This window comes from Hemicordylus capensis, chromosome 3 (assembly GCF_027244095.1).
Source record: "Hemicordylus capensis ecotype Gifberg chromosome 3, rHemCap1.1.pri, whole genome shotgun sequence".
Classification (NCBI taxonomy): Eukaryota; Metazoa; Chordata; class Lepidosauria; order Squamata; family Cordylidae; genus Hemicordylus; species Hemicordylus capensis.
The window spans coordinates 20,490,359-20,511,837 of NC_069659.1; the positions used below are offsets into that span (position 1 = coordinate 20,490,359).

At 45.4% G+C, this 21,479-nt stretch overlaps 1 protein-coding gene across 5 annotated transcripts in view; it reads left to right on the forward strand.

The window, feature by feature from the left end:
• Positions 1-21,479, forward strand: part of DEUP1 (deuterosome assembly protein 1) — a 90,062-nt gene that overhangs the window by 20,459 nt on the left and 48,124 nt on the right. For all 5 annotated transcript variants that reach the window (XM_053308208.1, XM_053308210.1, XM_053308209.1 and 2 more), the window contains 3 exons: positions 1,965-2,136; positions 13,702-13,797; positions 16,751-16,879. In XM_053308208.1, coding sequence (XP_053164183.1) covers positions 1,965-2,136; positions 13,702-13,797; positions 16,751-16,879 — 397 coding nt within the window. The remainder of the gene's footprint in view (positions 1-1,964; positions 2,137-13,701; positions 13,798-16,750; positions 16,880-21,479) is intronic.

The window sequence follows — 21,479 nt, forward strand, 5'->3', positions numbered from 1 at the left end:
TAATATGCCCTAGTGCATTTTGGGGGGCTAAAATTAATATAAGACACTGTCTTATTTTTGGGGAAACACGGTATGTGTGCTCCTGATTTTTGGTTGTGTCTGAATTAAAAACTTTAAAGGTTGGAGAAGGAGGGGAAAGTGCTTGTTTGGGAGGTGAATGCAGGTTCCAGCAGTGTCTCCACTTACCTTGGTAATATGCGTGTAGGACGATCCATCTCCCTCACAATCACTTTCCTCTCCTCTGACCTAGCTTTTAACTCACGCCTGACTCAAAATCAGGAGCATGCACAGCTCCTGAAGGTGAGTAGTGCACTTGTCCTACCCACTTAAAGGTCATGTGAACAAAACCAGAATATAACAAAGAACAATGTCTCAAATCCAGCAGCTGAAGATACCACCAAAAAGGCATAAATCTTGTGGCTGGTGTGGAAAGTGCTGCAGCAGCTTGTTCTGACCCTGGAGTAGATTTCCTGTGTGAGTAGGGAAATCACAGAAGCAACTCTGGGTGCAATGGGATAGTTTTAGCAATTATATTTTCCTCAGGGAAGAGATCCCCCCCCCTTTTTTTTTTTTTTGCATGCTTGAGTGCTTTCATTCATTTCCTTCAGCATTTGCGCTGTCAGGTTTTCACAGCAGGACTTTGCCTGTGCACAGCTTGCTTGCTGAGCTGGTGTGCAAACCAAGCCCCCCTGTAGCTGTTAAAAGCATAGTTCAAGAGCACTGAGGAAGATATGACAAAAAGTTCTTGGCAGAAGGGCACAGCACTGTTTCATTCCTCTCTTCACTGCATGTCTCTCGAACAGATGATGTCAGGCCTGTCAGTCTAGGCACAAGGCTGGTCACCAACATGCAGACTAACTATGGAAGATGAAGCTGAGTAGGCAGGCAGACCGGTGACTGGACATACGCAGTCTGACAGCAGCTTGGTCTTGCTGTATACCAGGGTAGACAACCTAAGGCTTTCTGTCCATTGTTGGACTACAACTTCCATCATTCCCTGCTGCAACTGGAGGGGCGGGGTATAAATATTTAAAATAAATAAACCAGGGGACTGTGGGTGCTGTAGCCAACTATAGGTGGAAAACCTACGTTGACCATCCCTATTGTAGATAAATCACTTAGACCAAAGAGCCAGACTGGAGTCAGAGACTTTATAGGAACAGGTGATCTCCCACTGATCATATTTCATCTAAAAACCACTTACTCAGAAAGCTGCTGTTCTTCCTTCTAGCCTTCCGTGATGGTGGCAGCCAAATTCAATAGACAGCAGGCTTGAAACACTTCTGCCAAGCCGCTATAGTGATGCAGAATATAAGGGTCAAATTACATGTTAAGCATATTCTTGATGCTGATATACTTTATTTTAAAAGAACTATTTAGTTCAAAATACCAGGATCAGGCCCCTGGTGGATCAGGTTCACAGTGTGGACAAGCTGTAATCCTACATCCACCGTGGTTCCATCCAGATTGTAGCCCACTTTCTGCCATGGGGGAAAGAAGCTCCCCTTGCTGCCAAGGAAAGCAGCCATGAAGGATCCATATTGGTACTCAATATGGTGCAGGGTGCAGAGTTCTCTGCAAGTCATGGTCCCCATCAGTGTAGGGACTGTTCTGACTGCTATTTAGTTTAAAAGAAGTACATCATTGTTAAGCATGTGCTTAATGTAACATGCACTTTAGGGCAGGTGAGTCTAGCTGCCTTGTTCCCTGATTCAGGCCCCTTGTGCCTCACATGTGGATCCACCAAACTGCACAGCATTACACATACTCTTGTAGAAAGACTGGAGGAGACAAAGAAACTTTAAGAAAAAAACATAAACTAGCATTTTATGAAAAGGAACATTTTCACCTATTCTGAAGGTAAAACCAACTCATTTGGGGGGAAGTGGTTCTGTGAACCAGATTACATTTATGTGAACTCTGTGCTATACATTTTTAAAATATTAAATGCATTTCTTTTTTAGATCGGTCCCATGTGATACTGAGCTCCAAGAACTAATGTATCAAATTGACATAATGGTAAGCAACAAGAAACTAGAATGGGAAAAGAAGATGCAGGCTTTAGAAGCAAGGATGACTGTCCGGGATCAAGAACTAGCAAATGCCCAAAGCAAGTTAGACCAGAAAGGTCAAGAGGTATAGTATACTATCTCTCACATTAATTCAGCACTGAACTGGAGGAGCTACTTAATAGTATGCTGTATGAATACACTATAGATTCTCAGATTGCAAAAAAGGCCACAGTCCTGTTCCCAGTAATGCATACTAACTCCCTTTTGAAATTAGTGGAGCCTAAGTGTGCATAATCTTACTCCCCCTAGAACTTCTATATGCAATGAAGTCAGATTTGCATATCCAGCTCATGTGCATCCCCACTGTGCATAGAATGTAATGTCTCAACTGGGAGATACCACATTTATTTGAAGATTGGATTTCCCTAATCCCATCCTATGTTTGAAAGAGTGATATACAGGAGAACCCCGTTATTTGTGGGGTTCCATTCCTTGGGGGGCTGCAGATAGCGAATCCGTGGGTGATGGAGCATTAGGACTATGGGGATCAGGAGCTTAGGTTCCCAGACGGCCCAAAATCCACCAGAATTTGCTGTTTTCTCCCTAAATTACCCCCCAAAGTGCCCTACCATGCTCTAGTATAGTCCACAGTGCTGAAAAATGCCCCAAAATTGCAGTTTTTGCCACATTTTGAAAAGTAAATAAGCCATAAAATGGCTCCCGAACACAAAATGGCAGCTGGAGATGACCTCCGAGGTCCTTTGTGGCCACCTCGACCCACAGATAAGCGACTTTAACCCTCTTGCCAATTACCTCCCCCCCCCATGCACGTTTACCGACTTTGGGTGCTAATTACCCAAACGCAGATACATGCAACCATGAGTGCTGGACCTACAATTAACGAGGTCCTCCTGGGCACTTTCCAGATTATCTGCTTAACAGCAGCAAAATTCTTCCGTTCAGGCAAATCACATTTGAAACGTAAACAGGGGGAGCACTCTAGCGGAAACTAACAACCCCCCAAAACAGCAACCTTTTTACACCAGCTATACGACGTCATAGCACTATATTGCAGTGATTAAATTCGAAACAAGGCATTGGAAATGTGAACGGAGAAGAGAGCCAGTATGAAATGATCGGTGTGATCTATGGTGTGGTTTGGGCACAGCGCCATGCATAACCAGCTTATGTTCTGACTGAGGGCTCCTCCCCCTTTATTGTATTGGTATTATAAAGGATATTGAAGCACATTTAATATTACATACTAAGACATATTTGAGACATACATTTGAGATACATTTAAAATTACATATCTATTTTAGAGTTCTTATTAGCAGGATTGAATTCATGAATTCCATTTAGATTCCTTCATCATTTATAACATTGAAATTCAAGTGAAAATAGGTGCAACTGAACTTTATAGCATTTTGCTGGTGAAGTCTGCTGCTGAGATTCCTGTCGTAAACCTGTTACACCCTTGTTTTGATAGAACAAGGATTTTAAAATTCACTGAACTCATTTTTTGGTTTTGCTGATTCATGGATGTTTTTTGATCATTATAGATTCTTTCTGTTCATCAGCTTAATATATAAGATAATATACTATATTTTTCATTTAATGCAGTCCGGACAGAAAAGATCAGAAGATCCAAGACTTTTTAGAAATCTCCTCTTTGTTTAGTATCGGAGAATAATACATAATAAAACATATTTTATTAAACATATACATTATAAGATTCAATTAATTCACCTAATGAAAGTTTTTGAATGAATTTTAGGTTTTCTTACTCCTATTTATACAGGTTTCAAATCAGATGTAGGACAAAATTGGAGCAAGGGAACTTATACTTTTTCCTATAGAATATAGAAACTAATCATTAATGCTCGACAACATATTTGAGCTTGTGGGTTTGTGGGGTGGAGCCCATACAGCAGAGCATTGGGGGTGTCTGGTTCTGTGCTTAAATTATTCGCATTATTTCTATTTTGTATGTCATAGCTGGGTTGGTTCTCTCCTCTTTAGACTGCCTGACAGTATGATGACCAATCAGGTAAGGGGAGTTTTTTTTCTTTGTGGGGTTCAAGATTCTTTATTGATAGCTATTGATGCCTAGTTTGGGATCTTTTAGACACAATTAATACTATTGTATTTTTCTTATGTTTTGGTTTTGATGGATAAGATCTTGTATGTAAACTTGTATGGTTTTGTTGGACTCTCAGAGATGTAACCTTTCTGTTTCTACCTATAATACTAATAAAAGCATTTATTTAATTTTAAAAATTTTTTAAAAAACAGCACCCTGCTGTCAGCGTAGGGACTATGATATCACAACACAAGAAGCGTGGAAGCACACTTCCTGGATCTGCCGTGACCCCTGCAGGGTGTAATTTGCAAAGCACCCTGTATATAAACCTGATCCAATCTTACTGCACAGAGGTTCATGGGATGCAGGAATTAGGCAGACCTCTTATGCTTCATGTATGTTTATGCATGTGTTGTGTGTGTGCATACACCTGTTTCCAGCATTCAGTCACACTATTCCCTGAAAACTGAGCAAAGAGACACTCTTTAAAGTGATGATTCTGTTCTATTCAGCAGGGTGAGAGCAACTGTTCAGATTGTCAAGGGCTGATGGGGCGGATCCACCACTGGGCCAATGGGTTCAAAGAACCTGGGCCACACCCAATCAGGGGCCACACTTTGTGGCCCCGACACCCCCCCCGTCTGACATCAGACACGGGGATGCAGGTTTAGCTCCCGGGCGAGGGCCGCGCAGCCCCCATTCGGGAGTTAAAGGGCCGCTGCGTTCGTGACGTAGCCAGGAGCAGCTCTTCCCTGCAGGGAAGAGCCGTTCCTGACTGTGCTGAGAACACAGCCCCAGCAGAAGTTTAACTCCTGAAGGGGCCATGTGGGAAGAGCCACTCTGGGACGCACTGCGAACGCAGCGCCAGCCCGAGTCTAGCTCCCAAAGGGGCCGCGGCCCCTTCAGGAGTTAAACGGCCAGCCCTGCGCCGGCCTGACTCGCCCCCGAACAGAGCTGCGGGGCTCCATTCAGGAGCCAGGTCATGCCCCCCGTGTGTGACATCAGATGCAGGGGCGGGGTGAGCCGGGCCGCCGCCGCACACAGGCCGCTGGCGGGCAGGTTCCACCACTGAGGGCTGACTTTCAGTAGATCGCAGCGAGGGAGCTGCTCTGCTACATACAAAACCCTGACCCAGAATCAGTCCCAGCACATCAATCCTCCTGTTTGTTGCCTTTGGGTGAGCTCCCAAAGGGCTCACAGTCTAAAAGGAAACACTTTATTTATTTATTTATTTTTCTATTTTTCTATATAACATTTAGTCAAAAAGCAGTATCTAAATATTTGTAGTAATAGTTAAACAAGAACCCAGGATAGGGTTTTGCAAGATGACTCCAGACAGGAAGGAAGGAAGGAAGGAAGGAAGGAAGGAAGGAAGGAAGGAAGGAAAGATATCTGCAGAAACACATCAATTGCAGTAATAATTATAATATAATATAATCTATATATTTAATTCTCTTAGCCAGCATGCGTGTCCTGGATTTGGTGGCGGAATTATCGTGACACGTTGTGAGAGTTCCGCCACCAAAGGGCGAGAGTTGCAGGCAAGAAAAATGACAGTGGGCGGTATCGGTGGCGGGCCGCAAAATGGCCTGAGGAGGCAGGCTCGGCTGGCTGCCGGGAGGCAGCAGCCCAGCCTAGCCTGGCCACGGGGAGTGAGAGGCGGCACCGGCAGCAGGACTGCCAGAGTAGGTGCCGGCGAGAAGGGTGAGTGGGAAACATGCGACGGAGCGAAGCTCCGGCTCCCGTTGGAGGCTGGGGTGGGACAGAAACAGGTGGTGGGACTTCGCCTCCCGGGAGGAGGTTCCCTGTTCGCCACCCACTGAGGTAAGATGCACAGTGCAGGTGGAGGGGAAGGAGGAGAGGAACGGAAGGGGAGGGAGGACAAGAGAGAGTTTAGGGCAGGAGGGGCAGTGGGCAAGAGAGTGTGGTGTGGGAGGGGGAGGGGGCAAGAGAGGGAGCAGGAGGGAGGAGGAGAAGGGCGGTAGAGGAGGTCAGGGAGCAAGAGAGAGGGGAGCAGGAGGGAAGGGAAGGGGAGGGAGGGAAAGAGTGGGGCAGGAGGGGGGAGCTGGAAAGAGAGAGGGGTGGGAGGGAGGGGAGAGGGGTGGGAGGGGAGGGCAGGGAGCAAGACAGAGTGGTGCAGGAGGGAGGGGGCAGGGGGAGGGAGAGGTCAGGGGAGGGAGGACAAGAGAGTGGGGCAGGAGAGAAGGGGAGGGAGGGCAAGAGAGAGTGGGGCAGGAGGAAGGGGGAGGGAGGGCAAGAAAGTCTGGTGCAGGAGGGAGGGGAGGGGAAAGGAAAGTAAGATAGTGTGGGACAGGAGGGAGGGGAAGGGAGGGCAAGAGAGAGTGGGGCAGGAGGGAGCAGCCAGTCCACGGAGGGAGGGGGAGAGAGGCAGGAGGGAGGGGGAGAAGGGCAGGAGGGGAGGGCAGGGGCAAGAGAGAGAGGAGCAGGAGGGAGGGGGAAGGGAGGGCAAAAGAGTGTGGGGCAGGAGGGAACAGCTGGCCCCAAAAAGTGCACAGATGCTCTGTGCGGGTAGGCTAATATAATATAATCCTATATAATAAAACCCTAAGGTACCTGCGTCCGTGTCTCTTGAGGGTGTTCTGCGCATGCGTGGCACACGCGTAAAGGCGTCCGGCGAGGAGGCGGTGGGGGAAGCCGGGCGAGGCAGCAGTGGGCCCAGCCGGAGCCGCGGGCGGCGGCGGGTGGCGGGCCCGGCTGGAGCTGCGGGCAACTCTTCTAGCTCCCGTTAATGTAACGGGCCTAATGTCGACTAGTATAATATAATATAATATAATATAATATAATATAATATTATATTATATTATATTATATTATATTATATTATATTATATTATATTATATTATATTATATTATATTATAAATTAATAAAAACAGCTGACAGTTTGACGATCCTTATTTATGGCAGATGTTCCCAATGTGTTTCGATTTAAGAAATCTTTCTCAAAGGAATTTTCAAATTTTAAGGAGCAATTCAGTGCAACTCCATACAATCTTTAAAAAAATGCAAGTGTTGTAGTTTGCATGGAGTTGTCTTGTATTGCTTTTTAAGCTTTCAAAATTCCCTTGGGAAAGAGTTGGAAATAGAAACAACAAACACCAATCCTGTGGGAGAGGGATAGCTTGGCCCTCCTTCTCTCAGAAATATGTGCACATACCCTCAGTGCCTTGAGGTGCCTCTTTGATCCCTTTGCATTGTGCACTATATAGTCATATATTCCTTTAGGATGTGGCTTGCATATTGCTCATGCCTGCATATGTTATATGAAATGAAGCCCCATTTCAGAGCTTCACGATCACTCTGAGGCAGGGACAGAGACAGTCATACATGCAGCGGATTTCTTGTTCATTCCAATGCTAAAGGCAGCTGTGTGTGTGAATAAGAGTTTCTACATACACAAGGAGACTTTGCATCAGGTTGCAGGACTACAGATCTAATTTGGATTTATTAAGTCCTTTGAAATAGAATACATCCCTTTGGCTATTTAACTCGGTAGCATTAATCAAAGTAAAGAGGAGTGCTAATTCATTTTTGTAACTAGTAAAATTGATGGCATTTTTATTGTCACCTAAAAAGAAGATATAACATATGTTTACTCGAATTGTGGCCCCCTCTTGCCATTCATATAATCTTATTCATACTCTTACATCTTCTCAATATATCAGTATGTGCCTTTAGAATAAAAACCTCAAGCCGCTTATTGAAGAATCATCTCTTTGACTATGGACAGCTTCAGAGTAATGATTTTGGCCTTAATCACATATAAAAGGGTTTTATAATCACATATAAAAAGAAATGCAACATTTTGGGACAGTTGCCTTTTATGATCAAGAGGCACTCAGACTCCCACTCAGATAATGGGATCCCATTTTCTGCCTGTTGGCAACAGTTTATGCTCATATGACTTCTCATGAACAAAGCAGTATATCTTGTGCCTAAGATAAATCTAAATTTTACATGTAGAATAAAACACCTTTAACATCATTTTTCTGGCTTCCAAGACAGAGGTTCTTTAACAAGAAAAATCCAAGCGGCAAGAGAAAGTCATGGGCATTGCCTCTGATCCAACAGAGCATTTGTGAAGCATTGGGGCGGTTAGAGGTTTTTAAAAAGCATAAACCTGCCAATGAGTTGATTGGCATGGAAGGTGAATACAGCGGGGAACACTGAATGCTGCCCCCTACTCCACTTTTGAACTGTTGGGATTTCAGTTCTGCATTAAAGGGCTATACCTGCATAGTCATAGCTTTTGTATCAAGCTAGAGAAGTTGTGTGCACAGCACTCATTTCTGTGTGCATTTTCCCATCCAGCCAAGGAGATCCAAGTGGAAAACTGCTTCCACTGGTTTCAGGGCAATTGTGGAGAGTGCCAGCATAGGTGCAGAGAATGCACACAAAGAGGGAGCCATATAACACAACAACATTCTTCACCACCTCTCTACAAATAGAAGCTGTGCACAGTGCCATTCTAACTCCTAAGCTTTGCCTACATGTTTCCAACTTGTCTGTTTTGTCCTGCCTTTTCATGGTATAGCTTACAAGATGGCTAACAGTTTTAGATGCAACTCTAAACAAAAATGTAAAGTGCATTAATACCAGAATAAAATAACCACGAAGTACCTATAACATGCTAACAAGAGAACAAGCTACCTAGACTTGTTCTGCTACAAGCTACCTGGGTCTGCTCCCAGTGGCTGATGGAATCTGTTTTGAGAGTTTCCAGCTGGCATGGTTGGCACACCTGTCGAAACCCGAGTCTCCCTATGGGAAATGGAGATGGCTCCAGTGGTTGACATAATAGCTCCCAATTGACCTCTCCCGTCAGAGTCTATTCAGCAATTTGGATCACCAGGGAGTTGAAGGCAATGAAGCAAATAGGAAGATGGCGTGAATCCAAATGGATTCAAAACTCAATGCAAATCTGACTGAACACAGGTAAGAACTCATCATCGAGCCTATTCTGTGACAGGGCAACAAAGAAGCAATGCTTCTCCACAATCATTGTGTCCTCATAGTGCCATCCAGAAGAGCTTTCCTGACTGGTTTCAAGCCTCTTCAGTTTGGGCCACAAAATGATATAAAACAACCCTGGATGGTCTGCTGTGACTTGTTTGCTAAGCATTTCAAGGATCTAGTCACTCATATCCACACTGACCTTTACAGCATAAGTTCTATATGACTGTGTGCAAGGCATTGTCTGGTCCACCTTTACTGGATGATCTTCAGATCTGGATTGTGATCCATTGGCCATCCATAAGTCTGGGGTGAAGGACTGCATGGATGGAATGCTCTATCTGCTCGTGGCACCTGTGTTCCATCTCACGCACTCAGTGCATCGGTTATTTAGGGTGGTTAGTGCGCCATTTTGCCTATGACCACCAAAGCATTAAGACCTTGTTTTTTTGCTGCTCCTTGGTTCGGACTGGTTCTTCAGTAAGTTTTTTAGAAAAGAAAAGTAGTGTTTGTTTTATTATTTGGCATTGACTCGGACAGTTTAAACATTTATTCTATCATTCTAATGGAAATAAAGACTCTTAAAAGGTGCATGGAGTGCAGCGCGAAGTTGCATTTGACCGCCACGATTCTTGCTTATTATTTCTTGGCAAGGAACATAACACTTCAACCTGCAAGATATGTACTTCATTTTCAAAGCAAACTATGAAGAATTGGGCATTTCGATTACAGGCGGCCCTTTACGATGAAGCGTTAATGGCCACCAATGCCCAGACCAAAAACTACATAGATATCCACATCGGGGGCTGCAGCCATTGCACAGTCGAAACCCTTGGTGTCAAGTGCCCCACGAACTTCAGGTGCTGTATTTAAGGAGCCACCACCTCCAAAAGGTTCAATGTCTACTCATCATAAACATAAAAAGAAAAAATGATATTTGGATGAAGAGCCTTCAACTCATGCTCCAAAAAAAGCATAGAGATCGAACCCCATCTCGACAAAAAACCTCAGACAAAACTCCCACTCTGACAGGACTCCAGCATCTGAACTCCTATAATGGACATCCAAAGCCATCGACATCAAAACAGTCTGGGATTCATGACTCAACAACGCACCACAATCTCTTGACTCCAGTGGCTTCTTTGATATCAGCATCTAAGGCTTCACAGCGTTCTTCGAGATAGTCATCAGCACCGACTATGATGACTGCTGTTCCTTCACTACCGACATCAATATCGACAGTGCTTCAATATTCAACATAAATCTTTCCAGCAACTACACCTCTTCAGTCACCTTCGCTGCCATCAACAACCAGGATTCTTTTCTCCCTTCTAGATTCAGATGAAAGTACTCCTTCGGCATCAGCATTCAAGAGGTTCCTAAGCCAAGGATTGGATAAAGACCCCAATGCCGAAGAGATACCTGTCACAGTACCCAAGACACCATCTATGTCTCCTATGTGTACCTTCAGTTCTACACAGGGGCTTACATACACGTCTGCAACTTTCACGCAAAGAACAACTGTACCGTATGTAGGCTCAAGTCAATGGCACTCCTGAGGTTTTCCACACACCACTGCTGCACCAAGTAATTTGAGTGCACCTAGAAGTGTGTTTGGGGTGCTCTCTCCAGGACTACCCTATGACTACCATGAATACCACCTCTGAAAGGCCTAACAAACTAGGCCTGCACTGTGAACCTGCCAGCTACCATCACTCATCCTATGCATATTGTCACTCAGGCTGTGGGTGAAGCTACAGCAAAGTCGTCTTTAACAGTGCCTAAAACTATAACCATTCTGATGCTGCTTCTGATGCTGCTGTAACTACAATTTCAAATTCATTACCTTCACCACTCTTAAATCACTCCTAGTGACATCAACTGCTCAGACAGCTGCTTCTGTGAGTGAGTGTCCAAAAGCACCTTCCACAACCTCAAAAAGCACTACTGTAGTTTCCTCAGAAGAGGATTGTGACTCATCTCCTGACTCTGGTTCTCCAGATGTACCCATTACCTCACCAACAGAGGAACTTAAATCTTGTCACCTTCCAGTGAAAGAAATGGCAGAGACCTTGGGCCTTGAGTTGAAAACAGGTCACAAACATAAAAGACCCTGTCTATGATTTTCTGTCCAAATCACAATCAGCACAACCTGTGGCATTGCCAATATTGCCCATAAACTTCAGAGCTGCACAATCAGCGTAGGAAATAATTAATACTTCCACCCCGACATCTAAATGCCCAGAGGGACTATATTACATCCAAGAAGAGGAGTGTGCCTACCTTTTGTAACATCCAGTGCCTAATTCCTTGGTTATTGACTGTGCCACTTCCTCGAAGTCAGGGTGATGCCACACTCCTTCAGATAAAGAGAGGAGGAAACGAGACATTATGGGCAGGAAAGTTTATTCAACTGCTTGTCTGTCAGTTAAGATTGCAGACTATGCTGCCTGTATGGAGAAAAACAACCATTCCCAGGGATATGATTCAATGCCTCCTGAAGAGTTTAAAAAATGCTTCGCTGAAACAATGGCAAAATCTACAGCAATCACTTGACAGCAGTTGAGTAACGCAGAGCATTTGGCAGAGACGTAGTCTAGGACCATGACTATTGCAATCTTCATCCACAGACATGCCTGGCTCCGCTTTGCTAGCTTACAGACAGATATGAAGGAGAAGATAGAGGGTTTACTGTTTGATGGGAAAGGTCGGTGATGACATTGATAATATCACAGAGAAGCTAAAAAAAAAAAAAAAAACCCCACAAAACTTATCACAGTCATTCACTGCATCTTCTTCTTCCAGTTACTCTGCCTCCAGATACAAGCCATACAGTAGGCAATTGCTCTTCATATAAGCCAACAGAGCGAAAACAATTCTGTAAGCCCTACCAGCCATATCAGAAGTGACGCTACGGGCGTAAGGGAAAGAACAACCAAGGTTCCCATAATAAACAACAGGAGGCATCTAAGCAGCACCTTTGATGCTTTGGTCAGTCCACTGCCAATTCCACAATCCATTGCCGATTCTATCTCACTGGTGCCACAAATACCATCTATAATTGTCAATACCATCAAACTGGAAAGCTATGAGCAAGCATGACACCACATAATCAGACTGTTGGGTCCTTCAAATTGTTTTGGTGGGATCTGCAATAGAGTTCAAGACTCTGCCGGTTTTTACAGGCACCAAGTACATCCCTGCTACGCCAGCCTTGATGGAAAAAGTGAAGGATCTTTAGGGAAAGGGAGCAATTGCCCCTGTGCAGTGGACATATTGAAGGGACGGCTTCTACTCCCATTACTTTCAGATATCCAGACAGGGTGGAGGAATGCATCCCACTGTGGACTTGAGACAGCCCAACAAGTTTGTCAGTGTGAAGAAATTTGGCATGATAATGTTGCAAGACATTCTACAACTTCTATTCCTGGAACAGTGGCTTGCAACGTTGGATCTCAAGGATGCATATTTCCACATAGGCATCAGAGAAGACCACCGGAAGCATCTAAGGTTAACTGTGGGAGACACAGTGTACCAATACAAAGTGCTACCAATTGGATTATCAATGGCACCAAGGGTCTCTTCTTAAGCTCAAATGGGTGGTGACATTGCAGCTCCAGGCTCAGAGGGGTGAGACTGATTATCTGGATCCATTTCAATGTGGTTTCAGGCCTGATTTAGGTATAAAAACAGCCTTCGTCTCCATGTTGAATGATCTGTACCAGGAGAGGGACAGAGTGAGTGCATCTCTGTATCCTGTTCTAGGCCACTGTCTGCCCCATCCCAAGGTCAGAGTCTTGCTGGGAAGGGATGGGCTTCAGCCAGACAGGGAAACAAGCAGGGGGAAAGGAACCCAGATAACATCCAAGGCCAGATTCAGGTACAGGACAGCACACTGCAGAGCTGTGTACGGGCATCTACCATAGGTATAGCAGATGTTGCTTCAGGAGAGGTCTGTAGCTGACTGAGATCTTGCCTGCTTGCTGGCTTTGATTACACACGTCTGGCAGGATTTGTCAGCATTAAAGGACCAGTGTCTGGGTCTGCAGGCGCTTGCTTCTACAGCATTGTGGGGCCTCCACTGTGGTGGGCTGGTCCTTTAAGGATCCCTCTAAATTAGGGCTGCTCAACTTCAGCCCTCCAGCAGTTTTTGGACTATAACTCCCATAATCCCCAAATGCAGCAGTCTTTAGCCAGGGATTATGGGAATTGTAGGCCAACATTTGCAGGAGGGCCGAAGCTGAGCAGCTCTGCTCTAAATCCAAGGACAAGGGGGTATCTTCTAGCCATGGTGGAGGGACTGGGTCCATTTCCCCTGGGAATGCATCTACTAGTATGGAGGCTTCTCTGCTGGACTCATCCCTGGAACTCTCCTCCTCATTCCCCAGTCAGAGGGATCCCGGGGCCTGGGTCATGACACTTTTATTAATGGGGGAAGACAAAATGTTCACTCCTGGGGGGAAAGGTAGCTAGCCAATTTATCCACACCCTTGCAATATCTAGACAATATTACTATGAAGTGTTATTAACATGCACTTTGTTATTGTTCAGTGTTGGTACTTGTTTCATTACTTTGTACTTGTTTCATTATTTTGTGGTTGGATGATCCAAAACATGTCAATTTCAAATGCAGGTCGGACTGCTAAGACAGAAGCTGGACAGCTTGCAAAAGACAAAACATGAGATGGCTCAGAACTATGATGAACAACTTCAAGCTTTGAAAACCCAAGTAAGGAAAATAGTCAGATTCCTATTGATGGTTCCAAATTATGATTCAAGGGAGGTGGGGCATATACTAGCCCTCTAATGGCCCTAAGCAACTCTGCTGGACATGAGCTTGCAGATGCAATATGGGCTGAAAAGAATTGTTTCTTTGCTACATGTAATGCCTGAGCATAGGTCTTCAAATGTGCTCTATGTTGTAATCTGTCGGATTCGAGTCTTTTCCCACTTGTGCTCCAATAGTCTATCTTGCAGCTTCAGCTCCCGTAGTTCTTCCCCATACCAAGGGGCCAATTTTGAATGGAGTCAGAGAGGATGCCTAGGAGCAATCATGTCTACTGCCCTGGTGAATGTGCTGTTCCAGTTATCCACCAGGACATCAACAGAGTCACCAGCAGAGCCAACACTAAATACTTTCAAGGATTCTTGGAATCCTATTGTATCTAATAACTTTCTTGGGTGGACCATCCTAATAGTTCCCTCACCCCTGCGTAGGTGGTGCGTGATTGTGAGTCCAACCTTAACTAGATGGTAGCCCGTCCAAGATAATGAGGAAATCACAAGCGTCCCCACCCACGGAACACCACCCTGATAAAAGAACAGATCAAGCATGTATCCAGCAACATGCATCGGTCCCAAAACTGTTTGGGATAGGCCCATAGTTGTTATGGCCTCTATGAACTCCTGAGCTGCCCCAAACAAATTGGTCTCGAAGTGAACAAGTCTTGAATTCCTGGGAGATTCCAACACCAAGCCCGAGACCAAGTCTGTCAGCTCAGTTAGGGACTCTGTTGGGCAGTGGGATGTTTGGTACACCAACAAAATTACCAGTCTATCCCTGGTCCTCCAATTTAAGTACTGTACACACATCCGATATTTTCAGACACTTTGACAGGGATGCTGGTAAGGGAGTTGTTACTCTTATATACCACAGCCATGCCACACCTCTCCATCCACATCCTCTCACCTGCTCCTCAACAGAGTACCCTGGAGGGAGAAGCTGGAACCAGACTGGGCCACCAGCCTCCCCCAACCAAATCTCTGTGATACATACGGTAACAGGTTGGCCCTTTTATTGATAATTAGATCATGGATGATTTCAGATTTATTCTGGACTGATCTGGCATTAAAAAGGAGCAAGGTGAGGCTCTGTGGTAGTTGGCACTGCTCCCCAAGGAGCTAGCAGGACAGCCAGAAGGGGAAACCGCTATTAAATTTCTGATTTCCATTCCCTGTAACAGCCTGCTGAATTGTTAATGTTACTTCTTCTCTTCCCCGCCACCACAATAACCACCACATAATCAATGGACATGCCCCCTGTCTCCCCATCTCTAGACAAGACTAGACACATTGTAGACTAATCTCACCCAAAACTCAGACAACAGAAGCTATCTAAAATTTACAACAGCTTCTGTTTCTAAAACAGCCCTAAAAGAATATATGTCCCAGCCCTCAGTCCCACGCTGAAGGCCCGGCACCAAAGGCTGGCCTCTTTTGGCAGCTGGTTTTGGCAGCTATCTGCAGACTGCCTGCCTACTACTGGCCACGCTGCCAGCTGTGCCTCTGGCACGCCTCCTTCCTTATAAGCTCCAGAAACCCACAACATGTTTATTCATGATCATGTCAGGATTACCATGCCCAGATTGTGAGTGGACTTCCTGTAAGCCTGCCCACAATCTGGACATGTTAATGAACAAACACTATTATTTGTGGAAATGAAGTATTGTCATAGAATGTTTTTTTTTTAACCTACCCAGCTTTGTTCCATTTCCATTGATTAGATTATCCCTGGCCTCCCACTAGTATCCACCACAGGAACATAGGAAGCTGCCTTATACCAAGTCAGACCATTGGTCCATCTAGCTCTGTGTTGACTGGCAGCAGTTCTCCAAGGTTTCAGGCAGAAGCCTTTCCCAGTCCTACCTGAAGAGGCCAGGAAGTGATCCTGGAACCTTCTGCATGCAGGCATGCAGATGCTCTTCCACTGAGCTGTGGCCCCATCCCCTAAAGAGAATATCTTGCAGTGCTTCCATGTAGTTTCCCTTCCAAATGCAAATCAAGATGGACCCTGCTCAGCAAATAGGACAATTCATGCTCACTTCCTATATCGGGCAGCAGTGATAAAGGAAGATGCTAAAAGGCATCATCTCATACTGCGCGGAGGAGGCAATCCTGTTTCGCACAGTGGCCCACCAGATGCCTCTGGAAGCCACAGGCGAGTCAAAACTGACTCGATGGCACACTTTACTTTTTTACCATAAGGCCAGCTCTTCTTCCCCTCATAAATGCCCCATAATCATCTGATTTACCTTCTTCTACTTTGTGCAGTTATCTTTATTCACCTTGGCTGACATTCAGACTGAGTTACTCAGTAGTACTACTCAGAAATTACTCTGCAGGACTACTCAATTTCAGTAGGACTATTCAGGAGTAACTTTCCTTTTGTCAATGATTCCAATAATTTGACTTCCATGAACAATGGAAGAGTTTGGTGTCTCTTAAGCCAAAAATAATGAAGTTATTGTGTCCCTAATATTGTTCCCATTTTCATTTAACTGAATGCTGTTGTTAATCTACATGATGTTTTCAAGAACATTGGTGGAATATAAACTTGTTAATCCAGCTCTCTAATTCTGAATAACTGTTAAACTGTCAACACAAGATGGCACTAAACAAATGCAAAACAATTCATACAAACATTGGGCAAGAAATCGCTTTACATAGCACTGTGAAACAGCTATCAACTCAATCTGTGTTTAACTGTGCAGTTAATTAACACCACAAGCTATATGAAAGCTCAGCCTTGTTCATCCTTAACCGTTTAGTTGTAATAACTGGTGCTTTCCCCCGCTTTTTTCAGATTGGCTAATTAGAATGTTTAGGCTTAACTGCCTTTGCCAACCATGCCTTAAGTACTAAGGGTGAAATAAGATACTGCCTGACATTCATTTCATTTTTAGTTTGCCAGGCTGACACAGAGCTATGAAAAACTGCAGCTGCATCAGTTGAAACAAAACAAAGCTCATGGCAAAGGAAAATGTGCAGAAGAACCACCTTTTCAACTGAGCAGTTTAAACCAGAAATTGGAAGTAGGTATATTTTATCTAAAAGAGCATCTTCTCCGTGACATGTTCTTCCCTGTGCTTTGAGATCATCCAAGAATGCACTGCTCTGAGTGCCCCCCATCATCAAAAGTACACCATGTGGCTACAAGGTGTAAGGCCTTCTTGGCTGTGGCACCCATGCATTTGTGCAACTCTTTGCCCAGATAGGCCTGCCTGGCCAGGTCTCCCTTCACCTCCTGCAAATCTCAAAGACAGTGGCTGACATGCTGTGCAGTCTTCCATCAGTGTTTCTGATCAGACTGTGCTGCTACAGGCATTGAAGGAGAAGCTGAATGTGGCACTGAAGGAAGCACAAATACCTAAAGTTGAGCACATGCACTTTAGGAACTCAACTTCCATTGCTTTCCATGGAAGTTGTGTTCCTGAAGCGCATGTGCAAAATGTTAGATATTTTCTCAAGAGCAGTTGTGCTCTATCAGTTAAACTCTTGCACAAGACCATTGGTTCTTCCTTCAGTGTCACAGCAGCGCAGGCTGATCAGAAAGGCTAACAAGACTGTGCAGCATGTCTGCTCATGCTCTTCTGCAAAGCATGCGTGCTTTGGGAGTGAACGTAACAATTATTTTATTTTGTGGCAAAACTGTGCAGAGATTTGGAACAGAGAGATGCTTTTATTGTGGTAATGTTTGGCATGGTGATTTTATTTTAAGTTGCATTGAGGCTATCTAATAAATAGACATTTCACTAATGTATGGGCAGCCAACCTGTGGCACAAGCAACTAGCTTGTTGCACTTATAACAAAGAGCAAAAGGGCCCCTTGGTCTGGCCATAGCATAAAATCAGGTCTCTACTTGTGCTTGTCTCTCTCACAAAGTTCTGCTGCCTGCACACTGTCTCAGTACGGAATTGGCAAAACCACAAGAAGGCACTGCAGAGGACAGTGCGGGCAGCTACACACAACATGCTGAAAGCCAAACCTCTGGTTTCCAGCAAGTGCATGCTCCCAGCGCAGGCAGCAAGGTCCAGTCCTGGCGTGATTAAAAATGTCGAGTTGCCAATGTTGGGTTCCCTCCACCACCTGACATTTGCCACCTAACTTCAAAATGCTGGGTGGAGGGAACATGACATTGGCGACCCAAAATTTCTGGGTTCAGACAACTTGTCGGGACTGGAACTTGCACCCTGTGCCAACAACATGCACTTGCTGGGAACCAGAGATTCCACTTTGGGCATGTCGTGTGAAGCCACTCCAATTGAGGCCTCCTCTTGAACTGGATATAAAAGTGGCACTTTTGAACAATTTAAGGTAGTCCATTTGCCAAAACAGTTTGGTCACTATGGCACGGATGTCACATACTGATTGGGGCTTAAGGTGGAGATAGACAACCGTTCCTAAGAGAGTTGAACATGGTTCAAGAGCAACGTTGCTTCCATGATATGCACACATTACTTTTGTCCTGCTGTCACCTCTGCTCAAACAGAAGCAATACAAAAATCTGCCAGACCTGTTTACCAGAGGCAAAAGTGGAATGAGCGTAGGCGCCACAAGCAGCAAATGTCCATTCAGCCTGCCTTTGACTCTCTGGAAATATATCATCTGTCTCCAACCTTAGTTTGCAGCAGCAAGCTATAAATATCTGAGAATCAAGAATTGCTTCATGTGCAGTCTTTATTTTTCTGATATTTTATTGGGACCATCCAGTTTAAGCATGTTTATGAATTATTGCTCTGAGGTTACATGTGGACTGGCATTTAATTGCCAGTTTATTGATGGATCCTTCCCTGGATTTGCCTTTGTTGTAGAATTTGCATTTGGCCTGCAGGAGTTTGTCGCTGCCCCCACCACACCACCCCCAGCCTGCTTAAAAGAGACAATGGTTTTGAAGTAGTGGGGAGCTATTTCTGTCCTCCCAGGCAGAGATAGTTGAAAACAGTTACCTTTCAAAGGCAGCATCCTCCTTTACTCAATACAAGGGAAGAGGAAATAGCCACCACTTTTTCTCCATTTATAAATAAAGCAGAGAAGAACAGCTGTTGTTTATTTTCCCCTCTGAAGTGGTCATGGAAGAGTACAGAAGTGAAGAACAGTGCTGGTGGTATTAATGCGAGAGTATGCTATTGCTGCTATAAAAGAGAGATTCACACACACTCTGTGTTTCACAAAATTTATGTATTTATTTCCTGCTCTATCCCATAGACTCGGAGCAGCAGATTACAGCTTATATATACATACACACAGAGAGATATAATCACACACACAGCCCCCGCCACCACCACCCGACACACACATACACACAGACATCCTATATAATAAAAGGCTAAGTGAGTGGCCGTGGCTTTGGAACGTTGGGGATCTGCGTCCCTGCCTCCCTGGGCTGTTCTGGGCCTGCGCGAAGCGCAGGCCCAGAAGAGCCCAAGGGACACAGGACCTCAGACACCAGTGTCCCACAGCCATGGGCGGCCATTAGCCGGTGTGTGGCGGCGGGGGAAAGTGGCCGAGGCGGCGGCAGAGCCGCCGCCTCGGCCATGAGCTGCGGCACGGCGAGAGGAGGCCGAGGCAACCAGAAGCGGCCGCCCTGAAAAAGGCGAGGGCAATGGCGACGGGGGAAGACCGAGACGGGGGACAGGGAAGCTGGGCGAGATGGTGGCGAAGCCGCCAACGAGGCCCCCGCCCGCTCACAGCCGCCGCCCCCGCCTGCTCACCCGCCCTCCCAGCTGCCCAAAATCACCTTCCCCGCTCCCCCCAAAAAAAGATTAAGGGCCAAAATGGCCCATGAGAAGGTCGCCGCCCCCGCCTATCACCCTCCCAGCTGTTGAAGACCACCTTACCCGCTCCAGCCCGAGGGAAAAGAGAGGAGCTCACGAGCAGAGCTCCTCTCTGTGCTAAGTCACTGCTCAAACTGCCGCTATGGACGCAAAGGACGCCTATTGCATCCATTGCGACAGTATGGGCAGTAGCTTAACACAGAGAGTAGCTCTGTTCCCGAGTTCCTCTCTTCTCCTTCAGGCTGGAGCGGGTAAGGTGGGCTCCGGCAGCTGGGTGCGCGGGAGGGCGATAGGCGGGGGCGGCCACCTTCTCATGGGCCATGTTGGCCGTTATTCATCCACACACACACACCCCCAAAAAAGTAAAAGCAAAATAAGGAAGAACAAAAACAGAGACAACAACAAAACAAAAAACAAAGAGAGGGGACAAGGGGGGGAAAAAGAGACAGAAAGAGAGAGAGACAGAAAAGACGGGATAGAAAGCTAGCGCCCGTTATCATAACGGGCTTAAAAATACTAGTATTCAAATATATAATTTCCCAATTATAATTTGCTCTCATGTATTCTATGTAGTGCTAACTTCTAAGAGAAAATGGAGGAAAATCATTGTTCCAATTTGTTATGCTAGCAGACTTGGACTTGTTTCTCTTCCCCTTTTTTGCCCCTGAGTTACCTGGACAAGGAGAGCTACTGCTAGTTAGTACAAATTCCATAACTTGCTGTGACAGGAAGGAGGAAACAGGAAACAGTTTTCTTGCTGGCAGGGTTAATAACTTACACTCTATGGTACACAGTACATTGACATAGGGAGGCAGGCAGATCACTGACTGGAATGATTATCAAGGCATTCATAGCTGATTTGAACCCAGTGGTTTGGGGAGACGAGAGGGCGGGAGCATGTGGCTGAGGGGCAGAGAAAGAAGCAGCTATGTGAAGCAGGTATTGTTTGTAAAAATGCCTCATTTCCCCCTGAAATTTATATTTCTATGTATCATGGACTGAGGTGGTTATTAAGTGCGGGGGAAATGCATTATAACTGGAAGATTATGGTGTGGTGTGTGTGTGTGTGTTTTATATATTTATATATGAGAACAGCCCTGCTGGATCATGCCCAAAGCCCATCGAGTCCAGCATCCTGTTTCACATAGTGGTGCACCAGATGCTGCTGGAAGCACACAGGCAGGAGCTGAGGGCATGTCCTACCTCCTGCTGTTACTCCCCTGCAACTGGTACTCAGAGGCATCCTGCCTTTGAGGCTGGAGGTGGCCTATAGCCCTCCGACTAGTAGCCAATGATAGACCTCTCCTCCATGAAGTTATCCAAAACCCTCTTAAAGCCATCCAGATTGTTGGCTGTCAACACATCTCGTGGCAGAGAATTCCACAAGTTGATTATGCATTGTGAGAAAAAGTACTTCCGTTTGTTGGTCGGAGATTTTGTGGCAATTGATTTCATGGGATGACCCCTGGTTCTAGTGTTATGTGAGAGGGATAAGAATTTCTCTCTATCCGCTTTCTCCACACCATGCATGATTTTGTAGACCTCTATCATGTCTCCCCATAGTCGTCTGTTTTCTAAACTAAATAGCCCCAAGTGTTGTAGCCTTGCCTCATAAGAAAGGTGCTCTAGGCCCCTGATCATCTTGGTTGCCCTCTTCTGCACCTTTTCTAGTTCTACAATGTCCTTTTTTAGATGTGGTGACCGGAATTGTATGCAGTACTCCAGGTGTGGCGGCACCATCGTTTTGTATAAGGGCATTATAATATTAGCCGTTTTATTTTCAATCCCCTTCCTAATGATCCCTAGCATGGAATTGGCCTTTTTCACAGCTGCCTCACATTGGGTTGACACTTTCAA